The sequence below is a fragment of the Guillardia theta genome (genome assembly GCF_000315625.1).
Source record: "Guillardia theta CCMP2712 unplaced genomic scaffold GUITHscaffold_38, whole genome shotgun sequence".
Taxonomy (NCBI): Eukaryota; class Cryptophyceae; order Pyrenomonadales; family Geminigeraceae; genus Guillardia; species Guillardia theta.
In genome coordinates, this window is record NW_005434636.1 from 165,834 (window position 1) to 184,157 (window position 18,324).

Consider the following 18,324-nt stretch of genomic DNA (forward strand, 5'->3'; position numbering starts at 1 on the left):
TCCCCTCCCCTCCCTCCGTCCCTCCCCCTCCCCTTCCTCCCACCTCCCCTCCCCTCCCCCTCCTCCACCTCCCCTCCCTCTCTCTCCTCCCTCCCTCCTCACATCTTTCGCCTTCTGCTTTTCTGTGGTTTTTCATCGTCCCTTGTATTTCTCTTCCTCACCCTAGACTGCTTCGTTTCAAGAAATCGTGCTGCATTTCTATTGTCTCCCTCCTTTCATCTCCCTCTTTCGTTTTCTTCCTCTCCCTCTCCTCTCCTTCAATGTTCAAGTCGACTGCTCACTCATCTATCACTTTGTTTGCCTCTGTCCTTCATGAACGACATTCTGCTAATTTATTGCTGTTTTCTCCTCTCATTCAACGTTGAATGTAACCGCAGCTGGTAGGATTCTTTATTCGCTGACATTGTCTTTGTATTGCACTCAACCCATCTGTCAATTTTGTCTTCCGATCGTTTTTTTGGCTCCTTTGTCAATTCATATCAGTCATCGGTTTCCATCTCCTTCACTTGTAATCTTGAATTCGATTTGATGTATGGTGGAGTCTACCTCTTTTAAAGTGAAAGAATGCAGGGTCCTTTTGAGATAAAGCTTTGTATCAACATCTATGTGTTAGCTAGAGTACTGCAAATTACGGATTGCTTCTTGCTCGAGTAGAGCTAAGTCCGATACATCAAGCTCGTCCTCGTCCTCGTCCATCAAACTTGCTTGCATCCAGTGAGCAGGAGGCGCTTTGGCTGGCGTCTTTCCGATCTCCTGAGTCTTTGACCCTTCGGCTGGCTTGTCATCACGCTGCTGCAAGTTTGCCAGCGCTGAAGCCTCCAGCCGCTTCAATTCCTCCAAGTCCAAGTCATCCTCCTCGTCCTCGTCGTCCAGATCGAGTTTCAAGCTGGGAGCAGAGCTGGGCGCTGCCTCCGTCTTGATCTTCTTCGGCATCGCCTGCTCGTCAACATCCTTGTCATCCTCGAGGTTTCTCTTGAGCGCGCCCACCTCCCCAGCACGAAGTCCCTCAGTCACAGCTGTATCCTTGCTCGAGCTCTCCTCCACCGACTCCCCTTGCACCTCTTCAGACTCTCCTCGTCCTGCCCCAACATGCTCGTCAACTGCAGATTCCGGTGCAGCATCATCGTCGGACAGAGGAGTCAGGGCGACAGTCGCTTCTTGTGCCTGCTCGCTCTCCTCAACGTTCGCAGAGACGCTCTTCTCCTCATCACGTGACGAGTGCGTTGAAAGCTTTGGAGGAAGGAGGGAGGTAGACAGCTTGGCTGCTTCAGTTTGTGTTGCTGTTTCTGCCTGAGAGCTGCTGGACGAGTTCAAGGTGTCCGCAGGTATGGATTCATCCTCATCATCAGTATCGAAGGGCCCAGCATCTGTAGCGTTGCTGACGGTGTTGTCCACAGTCTGTTCGATATCGCTCTCTTCTGCCAACTCGAGGATCTCCTCATGTTCCTCTTGCTCGCTGTCTGTCTCCGCATTGCCATCAACGCTGTCTTGAGTGGTTGGCTGTGAGGTAGGATGCTGTGGCTGTGTCACTGTACAAAGTAACTCACTTTCCTTGTGATCGGGAGAACTGCTGGCGGGGCTGTCTTCAAGGTTTGTTTCATCCTCATCGTCAGTGTCATCGAGAACAAGTTTAGCTCTTCTCGGATGCTTCTTCGCGATCGAGGTCGCACTCTCATCGTCTTCAGAGGGAGCGCTTGCTTCGTTTTCCCCTTGGGGAGGGAGATTGGTGGATTCATGTGACCCTGTGAGGGAGGAAGGTGCTGTCTCGTCTCCAGCTGGAGCCTCTTGTGTGTTCCTCCCTTCATCTTCACATCCTTGTGTCTCCCTGCCCTCAGATTCAACGAGGCACTCGTTGTCATCCTGCTCAAGGCTCGTTTGAACATCCTGCGATGCGCTGCTCTTTGGTCGCTTGTTAGCCTCGGCATTCTCGTCAACATCCTCCCGGGACCTCTTGGAGTTGCTCTGCTGTTGAGCTTCTTCCAGGCTGTTCGCGATCATCCTAGAAACCTTGCGGGCGAGCTTGGGGAGTTTCATCCTTTCCTTTCCACCGATCATCGCCCTGATCTTATCGTCGGGGAGGATGTAGCCATCATCATCAGGGTCAAAGAGATCGTGCAACTTGATGTAATCCAGCACAAAGGCCATGGCCTCTTTGCGAGCCATTCGATCTCTGCCAACAAATTCTGCCAAGGGTCTGCTCAGGTACAGCAAGTCTTCAGCAGGCTCCTGCTGAGAGGTCGTCGACTGCTCTAGCGTGCTTTCTTGTGTCTCAACTTTGGCGGGTTGGACGGGAGCATCATCGTTCTGTTGGAGGCGTTGCAAGATCGGCACATCATCATCTGAATCGCTCACGACAGGTTTGTTTCTGACCGAGGTTGTAGCTCGAGAAAGGAGGCTCCTCTTTAACTTGGGCATTTTCACTTTCCTTTCTGGCTCATCCTTGCTTGCACTCTTGAACGACGACCCAACGAGGGCCTCAGACCGAACTTCTTGTGGAAGATCGAACTTGCAGCTCTGACAGCACACCCATATCGCATTCTCATCTTTGATGTCGCCCTCTTCCAAACCAACACAAGGTCCGTGGAACCAAACCTCACACGCCTCGCAGAATACCATGAAGACGTCTACCACAGATCTGCCAAGCTTGCACGACCGCTTGCAGTGGATTTCGTTCGTTGAAGCACCAGGAGCTTCATGATGGTGGCCCTTGGTCTCTAGGAGGAACCATCTCTTCTTCGACGAGTTACCGTATTCGCCCTTGTTCAGGACGAGCTCTTTCTCTCCCGTCAGCGATCCCTTGGTGTCTTTGCTCCGAAAAGCCACTACCGCAACAACAGCATCTCCTCTGTTTTCCATAACATCTTTGATCCTGCATTGGAACCATTTCGACGAGTCATTCCAAAAGTACATGATATCTTTTCCCACTAAATTTCCAAGATCGAGAGATTCTTCGGATAAAGCCCTCAAGCCTCTCGACAAGGTACACCCATCTTTCTTGGAGGACTTGGCTCTCTCCTTCTTCGGCTTGCTTTCCGATGATCCAGAGCTCGCTGTCTTGCGCCTTCTTGGTTTTTGGGAACCAATGATCAGATTTCCTCGCCTGTCCTTCAACGGCAGATCATCAGCACAATCTGCCGAACAGACCCAGTTATCGTCATCTGTCACGTTCCCATGTTTGACTCCGATACATTCTCCATGGAACCACACGTTGCACGTGTCACAGCAGATCATAAAGCTTCGGCTGTCCCATTTCCTCTCTTTCTTACATCCCTGTGTGCACATTTGTGCCTTGGCAACGTGATGGGTCTCTTCGGCCTCGGAATCTGTAAAGCATTTCAGCGCATGCAGACAACTCAATCTGCCACCTGTTGCAAATGCAGCATCTTGATTCTCGTGCTCAACTTCTTCCTTGTCGTCGTCGTCCAACTCAGTCTCTGAATCTGTTCGCTCTCCACCTTCACTCTCAGTTGCTCCTGCTTCCCCTGAATCACTCATCTTTTCATCCGGCTGCTGGGGACTTGAATCAGGCTTCAGTCCCTCTGCTGTGATTTCTCCGATGTTGTCCTCTTGCCGAGGTCTTGCCGTTGCGTCCACAGACTGTTGCTGTTCCTCAACGGCGACATCTTCATCATCCGTCCTCTCTGTTTCTTTCGCGACCACTAGTTGAGAGTTCTTTTCTGCAGCATTCGATTCTTGTGCATCAGATGAATTCTCAGGCATGATGGTTTCCGACTCGGAACCTTTCGAGCTATCATGCAACAAGTTCTCGTCTGCACCAACCTTGGGATGTTCGTCAGTGGGCAACGTATCGGGATTCGCTGAGTTGATCTCCTCCTCCGGCAAGGGCTCAAGACGGAGAAGGAATCTGATTGCAGCATCCCTTACACTCTCCAAGATCTGATCCAGATCGACTGCAGATATCAACTCTTTCCCTCTCGACAAGGATATCCCCACAACTTTTTCGATCAAATTCTGTAGGAGCAAGATCATTCGATTTAAAATCATCGCATTCAGAACCTGAGTGAAATAGCCCAACATCGCCTCCAGACGTCGGATACCGTTGTTGCTCAAACTCTTAAGGCTTCCTCCCGCACATGACGGATGGAGCTCCTTGATCTGACGCTTCATCGTTTCTTTCGGAACAGATACTGCAGTGCTTGGAAGTTCCGAGCCTCTGACGCTCTGCTTCAGATCTCGGGAATGAATGGGTCATTTAAAATTACCTCAGAACTTCACCTACACTACTTCTTGGCTCTTGTGGAATCCATTTACGGATGGCCTTGCCAAAGAGTCAGTACACGAGGGAAACTCTTTGACAGGTTTGCTACCTTCTTGATGGATGTTTCCGAGAAAGTACAACTCAGTTCAGGCCGACCCAGCAAGCCTCCCATGAATTGATAACAGATGAGCTTCAATCGGTCTTTGGCATCGTTATCCACTCGCAGCTTCCTCGCGCTGGAGTCCAACTTCAAGGCTTTGTCCACCATAAGGGCAGACGCAGGCTGCCTATTCCTCTTGGCTTTTGGCTTGTCGTCCTTCTCTGAGGGAATGTAAATCCTTCTTGTCCTGGGCTTTCTTGCTTTTGTCTCTTGTACTTCGTCGTCTTCGGTTTCATCACCTCCGGACTTTTCTGATTCAGTTACATCGCCAGCATTGTCCTCTGAATCTGTGGCGAAGGAGCTCATAGCCTTGCGTCGAGGTGTTCGTGTAGTTCGTGTGCGCGGCCTCCTTGCTGAGTTGGAAGAAGTTGATTTGATTACCTTCCTTTCCTTGGCCTTGCTCAAGGAATAGTTTGCTTTTTGATAGTCATCAGCAAATGTCAAGCCTTTCTCAAAGAAATCCTTTGCATATTCATCGTGCTCCCACAATCCTGACTCATGCAGATCGTCTCCCTGAGGAGCTTGCCCAACATTGTTTGATTCCTTGTTGGCAGACATTGCGATGGGCTCATCATCATCACTGTCATTCTCAGCAGTGCTCGCCTTCGAAAGCAGAAACTTCTTCCTTGAACTTTGGGTTTTGCCCTGCTTGTTAGCGACTTTGTCACTTTCTGATTTCATGTCAGAATCGTTTTCCGACTTTTCATCTTCAGTTACATCGCCAACATCCATGCCAACTGGTTCGTTGTCGTTCACTGCAGTGGCATTATCTTTGACAATTTCCTTCCCATTTTCCGTTTCTTGAACAGAGGACGGTTCTGGCTTTGATTCGCAAACCTGTCCTGTCGTAGTTGATAAATCGCTGAAAACTGCTTGTGAAGACAGTTCTCCCTTTGATTCCAACGCTTTTTCTGTCGTAGATGATGAATTCGTCTTTGAGTCCAACACTTTTGGTAAATTCATCTTCGACACACCTGATAGATAAAAATTCAGAATTGAGACATGCAAGATGGCTGTCACTCACAATCCTTGAGTCTCTTCTTCAGGTACTCTTTCTTCCGATGAGGGACGTGAATTCCAACAATCTTGCGACCGCAAGTCGTCGCTACTCGCACAACCTGATCATGATTTTCAGAACGGCGTTAGAAAGTTCCGAGTCACTGACCTTCACACTAAATTCATCGTCGCGAGGATTCTTGATCGCAACAGATTTTTTGATTTCCTCCCAAAAAGGAAATACTGATCCAGTAAGAATGTTATACACATACATTCTTTTCTTGTAAACACAAACATCTTTGCCTTTACAGCTTGATGATCTTGCACTGTGCCCGCAATGATCCTTTGAGTACTCATAAATCTCCTTCCAAATTTTTTCTGCTTCTTCTAGGTCCAGCTTGTCGTAATCATTCCGAAGCTTGAAATTTGAAACTTCCTCTGGCCTATGACCTGCGTGCGGTAGAGTGGTATGATAGATCCTCCGTCTCTTACCATGCACCTCCTGCTTCTTTGCAAGTGCAAGAATGATATTGTAGAAAGCATCATTTTGAGGGTCCTTCTTCTTGTAAAAACCAGCCACCTCATCATTCTGGCTGTCTAGAAACTCTTTAGCTTCTTCCCATGACACTCCCCTGTCTCCCCAAAGGGTCAGCAGGCTTGTGTGAGCATTGGTTGCTGGATTCTGGTGAAGGATTTCTTCATCTTTCAGCTTCAGCTCGGAGGCAATGTCTGTTATTCCATCCTGATATTCCCCACGCATTTTGGCATCACGAATGAGGATCTCCATAAGCACATGCCAGAAAGAGAAAATTTGCCCTTGCAGGCACAATTTCACTCCAAACAATCTGTTCAGGAATACATTGACGGTGGGAAATGTTTCTGAATCCCCGTGCCCAAACATTCCGGCTTTTTGCAGCGCTGTCATCGCAACTGTTGCAAATTTTTCGAAATCGTTCTCATATTCAGTCTCCAGAAACTCCAATTCATTAACCGCGTCTTCAGCAAAGGGAGGGAGCGACCCGTCTGATAGGCAGTTGAAGACTTTCTCAAGAGCCTCCGGACCATACCGTGGATCGATGGCGAAGTTGGTCAGACCGCTTCCTCCTGTCGCTCTTCTGTCCCCTTGAGTCATCGCACCCAGTTGCTGAAGTCTCTCAGCTACCGCACTTGCGAACCTCCATTCACCACCGATGGGAGTCATGATTAACTTGAACTCTGGGGCGCTGGACTGGTTGGATCTATGGGAACGGCCCATTTGCTGCACAGCTCTGTCTGCACTCCAAGGTAGCTGGAGAGTGATGTGAACGCGTCTCCGTGTGTTCTTGACACGCCTATCGGCATGCAGGCTGATGCCAGTCGATGCAGCCTCTGAGATGATCGCGACCAGTTTTTTCCCCGACATGAACTTCTTCCTTTCGCGAATGTTGATCGCATCGCCCGAAGAGTCTGATTTGATGCGTTTCACAAGCGTCCATTCGCCTCGGACGCAGACTTGTCTCACGGATCGACCAGTCATCTCTGCAACACGTTTGGGGCCCCCGAGCAAGTCAATGATTTCATCCAATGGATTTATCGGCAGCTGCAAAGCATCAATTCTTTCAAGAATCTGTTCTTTCTCCTCTGTCGTCATCACTTTCACTCCGAACTTTTCTATGAAATTTTTAAGGAGGTTGCATGCTGCTGAACATCCGGATTCTTCCTCAGTTGCTACTGACTCGCCTGTATTCTGGAAAACCAGCAACATCAAAACTTGTCACAAAAATGATATGAAAACTATACCTGCAAACCAATCACGACGCACTTTCCTTGTTGGATTGCTTCGTTTGCTATTCTGACAACACCTTTCACCTTAGCAGCCATACAGATTTGGCCCCAAAATCTTTGGTTAGCACCCCAAAGTTGGGACCGCAATTGGTTGATTTCCTTTCTAGTGAGATTCTCTATGCCTTTCTTACAGAATCCGGAGAAATGTGATATGATATCTGACCATAGCTCCACCGCTTTGTCGTACTTCAGCATGAATTCTTGATCAATTTCTTCTTCCACAACCTCAAACTCAGCACCTTTGAAAGACAGGGATCTTGCTAGGTATTGTCCTAACTGTTTCAACTCCATCGCAAGCAGTTCCATCGCTCCCGTCCCTCCAGAACGAATCTCTCTCACAAAGGTGTCTGGGGTATCAAACGAGGTTCCAGGGCCCCACAAACCTAGTCTTGAGGCATAGAGCAAATGCTCTGGTTCACTCGCACCGGTAGCGGAGACATACACAACTCTTGCCAACGGTAGCTGCTGCTGAATCTCAATGACTGCAGTAGCTGACTTGGTTCCATTAGTCCTCAATGCTTGGCTCAGTTTGTGTCGTCCCTTTTTCGGAATCCTGATGTTTTTGGCCTTATGTGCCTCATCAAAGGCAAGAACTCCATCGAAGTCCTCCCCAGCCCACTTGACAATCTGTGTCAGCCGGCTCTGATCCTTCCCCCCTCCTGCTCCGTTTCTGACCAACAATGAGTAGGTGCAGAAGATGACGCCCTGATTGAGCTCCTCGAAGCTATTCAGGTCCTTATTGTTGCCGTAGTCTCTCAGGTCATGAATGGGAATTGCTCCTCCACCGATGTCGCAGATGTCTCTCTTTGCATCATCAATGAGATCTGAGCTGATTGAAATCCATATTGCCCTCTTTCGACCTCGAATGAAGTTTTCCAGTATGATTCCTGCGATTTGACGCCCTTTACCCACACCTGTTAACCTGTCAATCTGCGAAGTTTTACAAGTGGTGCATTGTTTACCCGGCCCGTCGCCCATGAAGAAGCCAGAGCGATACTGGGTTCCAGGGATCATCCGCTCGTGTTGCTCACATGCATAGATCACAGATTCCAGCTGCAAATTTGTCAGGCGCCCTTCCTTGATGGTAGCCTCCGGCAATCTGAGCTTGATGCTCCATTTGGGAGGAATGATTGAACTCAATGTTGAAGTCTCCGTGATGGGATCAGGATGGCAAACCAAGCTGCTTATCTCTTTCAATCTCGGAGGTGCATACTCTGGATTCAGGATCAACAAACTTTATCACATCAAAGACCAAGTGAGATGTTACCTGTGAATGTCTTTCCCTCTTTCTCATTGTATGCAGCTCCAAATTGCTCATCCAATACCATCTCTTCTGTTTCAATACGCATCTGCTTGAGAGCAGGATCTTCATAACCGTTTCGATGTGGACACTGCTTGGTGTGTCGCCCTCCAGTCTTCCAGCAGCTCTCACAAATTTGCTTTACCGTGTTGTGAGGAAATGTCGCTGGAATATTTTGGTTGACCATACCAAATGTATACGCCTGCGGAGAGTACATCAATGAATTCCCTTCGCTTGCTCCTGCATTGTTGTATGGCGGGATAGCAGCCCTAAACATACTTGAGTACATCATTTGGTATTGAGGGTTAGAAAAAGCATTTGGTTGGCGATTTTCAAAACCCATAAGGTCACGATTGTAGGAATTCAATCCAGCATATGATGAAAGAGGCTGATCTATCGAAGAGGCACCTGGAAATTTTTCTGGTTTCAAACTTTCTAATCTCGAATTCCCCCATACGTTGTAAGCTTTTTCTTCTGAATTGGCTGCTACAGGCCGATTCGATGAAGGCGAAGGCAGGTGCATCAAGTTTTTCTGATCCCCAACAATAAAAGCTTCCCGATTGAATGGTTTCACCTGTAAATGAGACGGAACTGTCCTTACAGAGCCGGAGGCAGCCAGGACTTTTTCGGTATTTGGTTTCTGAACCATCGAAATATTCACCTTCTCAGTCTGGCGCTGAGGGTTTGAGGGAGCAGCAGCAGGCTTCAATGCAGGAGCAAGCTCAGGCTTCAATGCAGGAGCAAGCTCAGGCTTCAATGCAGGAGCAAGCTCAGGCTTCAATGCAGGAGCAAGCTCAGGCTTGTGAGGTTTTCGATTCTCAACCCTCGACAAAATCCAATTGTAAGCTTTATCCTCGGCAGCGGAAGGAGCAGGTTTGTCATCCGAGCGAGCAGGTGCAGACTGCTCTGACTTACCACTTGCAACCTTTGAACCCAACTCGTTGTTTGATGACAGAGCTTGACTGATTGCAGGCGACCGCTCGAGAGGATGGAGGGAATTTGGTGCAGACTTGTGGTTTGAAAGAACGGACATTGGTTTCCGATTGAGAGCGGTGTTCGCCTCGTCGTTTTCCATCGACCATTTCGATGGAGGCAGAGCTCCAGGTCGTGTCAAAGGATTGTCCATGGCTTATTCCATACAAACAAACTCCTTTCATGAAAATAGTTAGTGATTTCATTAGCAAACAATTCAGTCGACCAACAAAGACAAGCAACAATGTCAAACATCCATTTCTTTCCTATCACTTCAAGTAAGAAATCAATGCTTCAGACCCTAGCATCATGTCATACAAAACTCATTGCTGCTCCTATCGTCCCTCAATCACCCGTCACATCCAACAAATATCAAACCTTGGCTGTCATTCTTACAGTATCACTTCTTTTGAACTTACTCTACGTTCCTTGCTTATCACATCTTTGTCCTGTAGTACACCAAGATGCCTCATATCTCCATCCCCCAGCCTTCTCAACCTCATTCCTCCTTCTCCTCGTCTTCCTTCTTATCCTTCTCCTGCTCCTGCTCCTCTTCCTGCTCCTCCTGCTCCTCCTGCTCCTGCTCCTCCTGCTCCTCCTCGGACGCCTTTCAGCATGCGAAGGGCGATTTGGCGGGAATAACCACTGACTACCCCGTCCTTCTGCTTCTTTTAGTACCCACCCGTGTTAAGCAAAGGTCCTGCAAGATTTAACTTATTTTCACCGGATTTCTGCTTCTGAGAATTCCTGTAACGACGAAGCGACCCAGCTACGAAGAAATCGACGGAGGAAGAGGAAGAGGAGCAGAGCAGAGCAGAGCAGAGCAGAGCAGAGCAGAGCAGAGCAGAGCAGAGCAGAGCCAGAGCCAGAGCCAGAGCCAGAGCCAGAGCAGGAGGAGAGCAGAGCAGGAGGAGAGCAGAGGGGAGGGGGGGAAAGGGGAGGAAGGAGGATGGAGGCTAAGGGAGAAGAGAGGGGAACAAAGAAGAAACAGAGAGGATGCAGGAATCTGAGGATGAAAATGACAAGGACAAGGGTGTGCGGGGCCAAAAATGAGTCTGACTGCTGCATGCAGGATGTCCCGGACAGTGAAAGAAGTTCTCTCAGTATCAAACCGATTAAACTTTGGAGATATTTGCCGTGAGGAGTATGCAGGCAGCAACACGATGGCCCTATGGCTGCGAATGTTGCAGTTCCACTTCGAAGTGAACAACTTGAAGAGAGACGAGTATGTTCTTACTGCTTACAACCTGCTAGACATGCGAACTCAACAAGATCTGTCGCTTCTAATCAGCTCCGATGAGCTCAAGAAGATGAGCTGGAAGGAATTCCAGCATCTGCTGATGATAATAAATTGCTCCGTCTACCGTCCTGATTCCTCTGGGAACAAAGAGAAGCAGAGTGACAATGAGAGTGCCGTCTCGTACGTCCTTCGCTCCCAGGCGATGTATGTTGATGCTCAAGTCTCTAGTGTCATGAGGGCCGTGGACTTCGACGAGGAGAAAATGATTCAAAGTTTCCTGGAAGGTCTCCGGGATAGCGCGATGAAGCAATCCCTCATGGACTGGAAGCAGAGCACCAACGCGAACTGGCAGGAGCTGATGAAGCAGGCGGTGAGTCTGATCAAGGGAAGCGTCGACCTCAACAAGCTGCAAGCATGTTTCTCATGCAGGAACAGCGGCGGGCAGAGGAAGAACAACAACATGAGGAAGAAGATCGACGAGGCAGCTCTAGCTGGTGCTGGTGCTGAAGAACCAGCCAAATGCATCCTCTGCGGCGGGGAAGGACGTCACACCAAGAAGTGCCCTGTGCGGCAGGCGAACAGAGGAGCCGGGTCAGGAGCAGGACCAAGTGTGGGAGCAGCAGCAGGACTGCGAGCAGGACTGGGAGCAGGAGCAGGACCTGGGCAGAGAGCAGGAGCAAGGGCAGGTGAAGGAGGCAACGAGAGAGCACGGAGAGAAGGAAGGGACGGGAGGGACGCAAGGGGTGGGGGCGGCTCAGGGCCTCCTCCTGCTCCTCCAGGGTCAGCACAGGGAGCTCGACGGATGTTGACGTTCCTCCCGCTGAAGTTCAGGAACGATTCTCCCCTCCTCGTTCATGCGCTTGTGGCCTCAGCAGCGGCTCGTTGCCTCATCAAGAGGGAAGTGGTACAGCGGCTGCAGCTGCCAGTGCAGAGCTGCTTTCTGCGCATACTGCAACCTATGGGCGGTGAGATGGTCCTGACTGAGATGGTGAAGATGCCCGTCACCGTTGGAGAGTGGAGGAGCAAGGAGGAGAAGTTCTTCGTGATGGAGCACCTGCCCACCGAAGCGCTCCTCTCCTCATCATGGCTCTGGGCGAACAAGATTAGCATGTCCATGTCGTTGGACGGAACGGAGCTGACTGTTGGCGACGCTAATCCTCCCATAATCCTTCCTACTTCTCCGCCCGAGGATGTGACGATGCCCGAAGGAGCCTTCATCTCCCACTTCGAGGTGATCGAGGAAAGAAGTTGAGAGCGATTCCCCTCCCGCCGCTGCTCCTCTCCTTGTGAAAGAGGTGGAGGGGGTGCTGGAGATGTTGAGGTCAGGTTATATTGGTGTAAAGTCGAGCATGAAGGAGATTTGCATCAGAGTATTTGTGTTGATTCCCTTCTCCTTGCTCCTTTCTCTTCCTCTCTCCCCCATCTTCCTCCTCTGCTCTCCTCTCGTTGCCGTCGCTCGCTTCAGTTGCGGAACGGACCCCATCCGTCCCCTGGGCCCCGCTCCCCCTGCGAGACACCCGAGCGCTCTTTCCTCTTCCTCCTCACTTCCGCCACGTTTTTGTCTGGAGCAGCAATCGTTCCTGAGGCGACGGTCAATTGACGATAGTGAAAAGGGAGGGAGGTGGAGGAGGGAAGAGAAGGGGAGGACGAGAGAGAGGGAGGAGAAGGAGAGGAGAGGAGAGGAGAGGAGAGGAGAGGAGAGGAGAGGAGAGGAGAGGAGAGGAGAGGAGAGGAGAGGAGAGGAGAGGAGAGGAGAGGAGGACGAAAGGGCAGAAAGGAGGAAGAGAACAAGAGAGTACCGAGATCTTGAAGGCTCATGCTGATGTCTTCCAGGAATTGAGCATCGCCACAAAGGGGTCGCGTCTGAGAGAGGAGGATGAGTGACTGAGATGGCAGGGAAGAAAGTCGAATCTAGGAGGAATGAGGTGCAGGTGAGGACAAAGAAGAAGAAGATAACACGGAGCATGATGAGGATGATGATGATGATGATGATGATGATGATGAGGAGGAGGAGGAGGAGGAGGAGGAGAGGTCATGAAGTTGAGACCTCGAGGTTCCCCGGGAAATCTCCTCCATCCTCGAGGAAGCCAAAGGCAGCGCGAAACTCGGCAGGGCCCGCCTGAGTGAAGCTGAGCTGCTGGCCAGCAGGAAGAGGCCGCAAACCTTGATCTCGGACCCGAGGTGGCAAGGGACGATCCTCTCGAAGTTCCACTGGGCCTGTCAAGCTAGTCAAAGCTGAGGTGTGCTGGATAGGAGCTGGAAGCGACCACTCTGTCGGCGAAGGCTAGGACCTGAAAGTATGAGTCCGTCAGCAAGGGGACGAGAGGAGGAGGAGCAGGAGGAGCAGGAGGAGCAGGAGCAGGAGCAGGAGCAGGAGCAGGAGGAGCAGGAGTGGGGGGGGGAAGAGGAAATTGTCACCTTAGCAGGTTCGCGGTCAAGAATCAATTTCTGCAAGACTGCAGGAACCTGAGGAGGAAGAGCTGTGAGAAAGAGTTGAAGGACATCGAGGGGGGAACGACTCTAATGATGTGTTGGTGATCATGGGTTTGAGGAGGAGGAGGAGGAGGAGGAGGAGGAGGAGGAGGAGGAGGAAGAGGAGGAGGAGGAGGAAGAGGAGGAGGAGGAGGAGGATTACAAAGCATTTGTCCTTGAGTGCTTCGACAGACTCTCGCCAGTAAAACTTTCCCTGGCAGGAGCAGTCAGCGCGGAGTAGAAAGGACAGAAGAAGTGAAGAAGTTGAAAGAGCAAAGGATAGAAGAAGGGGATGGGGGAGAAAGAGAGTCAAACAAGAAGAGAAGGAAGAGGAAAAGGAAAGGAGAAAATTGGCGATTGGGCACGGGAAGACGGAGGAGGAAGACCTGGGGGTGGGGGCCGTCCTGCGGCCGCCAAGTGAAGGGAAACAGTCCATTCCAACCGAGTTCGTTCATTTGTCCCTGATACAAGTTAGATAGTTAAGCCCTCCCATCCCATCCTCTTCCTCTGCATCTTTCCTTCAACGCTCCTCGCTCCCGCAGCCTCCACTCCTTCCTTCATCATGTCCACTTTCATCCATTCCTCATACACCCAACCCTCATCTCACCCTCTCCTCCTCTCCCCTTTCCTTGTCTCCTCCCTTGTCTTCCACCCGTGTCTCCCTCCCTTCTCTCCTCATCCTTCCTCTCCTCACCTTCTGAAGGTCTTTGAACGCCTGTCCCCAGGGAACAACTTCCACTCCTCCTGCCATGGCACATCAGACCTCCTCCTCCTCCCACAACATGAAGGCAACCAGGTTGGAAGAAGAGGGAGAAGAGCGCTATCCTCTCCCATCCTCTCTGTCGCACTTCCGGCGTGTCCTGCACCTTCCCAAAGGCTGGTCCAACCATCAGCGACAGGAGACGAACTCTCAAGCGCCTCAACCATCATCGCGAGCATGGAAGAGGAGCGCGCGGGGATCGTCAAGGATGATATCGGGGATCTTGGAGGGGAAAGTCTGCACGACGTCGGTGACCAGGAGGGTCTTGGACTTCTACAACAAGCACGTCAAAATCACCAACAGACCGCAAGGCCGCACGTCCGCTCCTCTTCCTGACCTTGTGGAAGAAGGCCACATCCTCAAACACGCCCGGAGCTTCTCCTCCACGAGACTTGAAGGGGCCAAGGACGACATGCTCTAGGTCGTCCTTCCATGGGACATCTCCGTCGCTGCTCAGCGGGAGCGGTTGAGGGTTGAGACCCCAGAACAGCTGGGTGTACCTTCCCGAATGTGTCAACCAACGCCACGCTCCTCCTCTCCTCCTTCCCTTCCTCCCATCTCTGCCACCCTGATCCTTTTACTATCATCTCCTCTTCTCCTTCCTTCGTCCTTTCACTTCCTCCACAAATTTGCCCCTCTCCTCCTCCTCACCCCAACAATCCAACGTTCTCAAGCCCGAACGGGAAGGAGTACTGATCCGGCACAACCCACAGCTCCGCGGAAGGAAAGTGTCGCTTGAAAGGACCAGCAGCCGACTTGTGCTCCAGCGCCGTGGAACCCAGCACAACAAACCGAACATTGCCATGCTCCCCCTCTAGCTCTCTCACGAGCTTCAGACATTCTTCAGTCGGAGGTACAGGGTTGAAGACCAGCAGCCCTCCCTTCTGCAGCTTCACCACCGTCATCCTCAACGGCGTCCACACATAAAGAGCTCCGATAATCTGATCGAACGCCCACACCTCATCCTTCACAACTTCTGTCCTCACCGTCTTCTTCCTGCTGTAGGGAGCAAGGGGAAAAACCCACCACCTACCGTAAGCCAGTCCTCCCTCGTCCAGCAGCGAGGATGCAGAGGCTCGCTCCGCTGGCTGCAGAGCAGCAGCAGCAGCAAGTGGCAGGGTTGCAAGAACAGATTTTCTGGTGAAGAGCGGGGTTTTGGTTTGATGTTGATGGCTGCTAGATAGGCGAAGGTCCGAAATTTCCTTTTCCTCGCCCGATGATTTGAGCGACAGCACGCTCGGAGGGACGGAGCGTGTCCTGGCGTTAGCTCCCATTGAAATCCTGCCTGAGAGTTTTCCGCATCCTGCAGGCATACTGATGAATTGATATGCGCGCAAGGAGGACACCAAAGTAAGAAACAAGATCGCTTTGAGTTGCGGTGCGGCAACCATGGTTCTGTAGATACTTCGCAAATGCGAATTCAAGGGTTCACGATTCTCTCGATGGGGTCTTTCAGCTTCTTCTGCAACAGGAAGAAGATCAGTTTCATATGTCAAGAAAGTTCATAGAGTCTGCTGTTCAAACATCCTCAGTTTTAAAGGTCGGGTTAACTCACTTCCATCGCTCCTACTTGTCTTGCTGTTTTCGAATCCTTAGAACTCTCGGGACTGTCAAGAGCTAATTTTCCTTGTACGCATCTACAAGTGTGTTTCTTCTCCTGCTTCCTTACGTTTCAATGTCTCCAACTTTGTGATCTCTTCAACCGACATGATCTCAGCACTCTGTTCCTCGTTCTCTCTGCTTGTGATCGTCTCTTGTCCTCTCCTCTCGGTGGTGACTACTGCTGACCCCCTCCCTTTTATATACACGATCTGATCCCTACCCCCACCCTGGTTCCACGAGGTCTTTGTCCACCCCACCTCAAACACAAAAATGACTACCCTACCTTCTATATCAAAAGGACGACGAAAGTACCCCTTCTATTTACAAGATACCCCTACCATGTCGATACGCCTGCTCACATACCCACCCCAGAAGAGCTGCTGACTGATGACAAGCAGGAAAGGAAAGCTTTCGAAGCACAGGGAGCAGGAAGGGAATATAAGGATAGGAAGAGATGAAGGGCGGAGGGAGGGAGGGAGGGTGAAGGGAACTTGAGGGATCTGGAAGGGAAAGGGATGACAATGAAGGGGCGGGGAATGCGATCAGGTCAAGGAGGCAGGAGAGGCCCATGGATGGATCCTCGCCTTTTGCTGTATTTGCAAGTTAATGAGCAAGATGCAGAATTCGTAAGATGGAGTTGCTCATGAAGCGCACACCGAGACTGTCATGTCGATTGTGAACACATCCCCACACTCGTACACAGCCACGACTCCATTTCCTAGCTGCCTCACTGTTGTCTTTCATTCGACCTTGGATCCATGTGTCAAGATTGAACTCAACCTGTTCGACGAAAGCTCCTGAATCTCCTGGAAAGAGAACCCGCTCGCCTTAAAAATGGAGAACTGCTCGTCAAGTTGCTCGCAAGCTTCGCTGCCCAGCTCGTCCATCACCTGCTTCAAGAAGGACGCAGTCCTGATCCTGTGGTACATCGCAAGGCAAGCATCCTCGTCCGTGGGCCAGTCGTGGGTCTCGTGGAGCTGGCTCAGGTACATGGGGCATCTCTCTCCCAGCCTGTTGGGCCAGCCAACGTTGTGCGCCCAGATGCCATGGCTGGTGCTGCTCTTGTTGAGGTCCTGCTCTCTCTTGCCGCAGAAGTAGCACCAGAACTCGTTGCAGTTGAGGCAGCGCATGTGCGTGCAGTTGTCGTCCTTCATGCCGGAGATGCCGCAGGACGGGCAGGGCACGTTGAGCCCCATCTCCAGCGCCCTCTCCACCTTGTGCTTCTGAACACTCATCTGAGCACACGCGTAGTGCTTTTCGATCTCTCCCAGCTTCCTTGCTGACTGCCGACGATGCTGGTAGTTCGCATCCAGCTGGGGGACTTCCAGCTTGCAGGTGGTGCAGGAAGCCTTCATGCAGTTCACGGCCTGGCAGCGCATGAACATGGCTCCATCCGACATGGCGCGAATCTCGAAGTACGGGCAGAAGGGGCAGCGAAACAGCTTCTCATCCTCGGTCGTCAGGGTGGTTGCGAAAACGTAGACGAGCATCAGGTTCTCGAACCTCTCGAGCTGAGAAGGGTTGAGGCACCTCTCGATTGTCTGCAAGTGGGTAAGGTCAGGACGCGCTGAGGGAGCGACATGTGGAGAAACCTTCACGTTCAGCTCCAGAGAGCAGATGGGGCACTTGGGAGGGAGGTTGTACTCTGGGTTCTCGAGGATGTTGTTGATGTAAGTTCCGCTGCAGGACTGACAGATGGCATGGCTCTGCATGCAGACGATGGCCTTTCCGTCTCTCGGCACAACCTCCGCACAGCCCATGCACTCACCGAGAGTTTCTTTCTTGGATGTTGCATTTGCCGCCCTGCCGCAAACAGAAGATTTCACTTCAAACACCTTGTGCACAGCTATAACATCTTCATGCTCCAACATTCAAGGTTGTACACAACAGCAGGTATCGCTCGAGTCAACACATTCAATCTGCCTTTGTTTCACCTGGTGTTTTCGTTTGAGTTTGCTTTCGATGGTCGTGAAGGAGTGGAGGTGTTTGAAGGATTTTGAGACATGCTGATTAATCAATGTTTCAGGCGAAGCTAATAAAGAAAATTGAAGGAGAGTGACGTCGGGAAGGAAGAGACAGGTGCGTGTGTAATTCAAGATGTGACGAGAAGGGTTGAACCAAGTGCAATGAGAAAATGCAGCAAAGGACTTCTAAGAGCGGGAAGGATATGCAACTGTAGAGGCAGAGGATCAGGAGGAGCAGGAGGAGCAGGAGGAGCAGGAGGAGCAGGAGGAGCAGGAGGAGCAGGAGGAGCAGGAGGAGCAGGAGGAGCAGGAGGAGCAGGGGCGATGGGGAGGGGAGGGTGGAACAGGTGCAGTGCGATCAGCCTCGGACTAGAGCAGCGATTCCCCCTTAGCTAGGAAGCAAGAAGGGTCTAGTACCGGTCCCAGAAAGAGCAAAGGATGAAGGCTGATTGGTAGGTAGGGTACTTAGTTGAGAATCGGGGCGCCCGGTGACAGTATATTTTAAGTTTTTCCGAGTTCCGAAGTTCAACAGTTGGCCCGGGCCCGGACCCTGTAGTGCCGCTGAAGGTGTGTGTGTGAGTCAGTAGGACCTCGCCGCAAGCCACTGGGCCATGCCGATTGACTCGGCGGGCCATTCGAGTCAGTGATACCGCAAGCCTGCTGAGTGCCGGTAGCATCATCGGATCACAGCCATTGTCCATACCGCACTGAAGCCGCCAGGGTCACGGCCCGGCATTGCCAGACCGAGCCTGCATGGCCATGTTGCGCTGACTATATTCGTCTGTGACTTGCGGCTGGACGGCCGCCCTTGCCCT

At 51.2% G+C, this 18,324-nt stretch overlaps 3 protein-coding genes across 3 annotated transcripts; all 3 read right to left on the reverse strand.

The window, feature by feature from the left end:
* Nucleotides 1–5,484: 5,484 nt before the first annotated feature.
* Nucleotides 5,485–8,369, reverse strand: GUITHDRAFT_71917 (hypothetical protein; the record flags this gene model as incomplete). The annotated part of the gene is made up of 3 exons (XM_005831722.1): nt 5,485–7,101; nt 7,155–8,113; nt 8,162–8,369. Coding segments are annotated over 3 exons (2,784 nt in total), but the record flags the coding sequence as incomplete, so codon positions are not given.
* A 4,374-nt stretch (nt 8,370–12,743) lies between these two features.
* Nucleotides 12,744–15,217, reverse strand: GUITHDRAFT_71849 (hypothetical protein; the record flags this gene model as incomplete). The annotated part of the gene is made up of 10 exons (XM_005831723.1): nt 12,744–12,830; nt 12,875–12,928; nt 12,979–13,002; nt 13,130–13,177; nt 13,549–13,644; nt 13,878–13,927; nt 13,977–14,060; nt 14,108–14,216; nt 14,281–14,433; nt 14,609–15,217. The coding sequence occupies 10 exons, from the start codon at nt 15,215–15,217 to the stop codon at nt 12,744–12,746; spliced, it is 1,314 nt and encodes a 437-aa protein (XP_005831780.1).
* Nucleotides 15,218–16,285: 1,068 nt separating this feature from the next.
* GUITHDRAFT_109229 (hypothetical protein) lies at nt 16,286–17,416 on the reverse strand (the record flags this gene model as incomplete). Its single annotated transcript, XM_005831724.1, has 1 exon — nt 16,286–17,416. The coding sequence occupies one exon, from the start codon at nt 17,414–17,416 to the stop codon at nt 16,286–16,288; it is 1,131 nt and encodes a 376-aa protein (XP_005831781.1).
* Between the last annotated feature and the right edge of the window lie 908 nt (nt 17,417–18,324).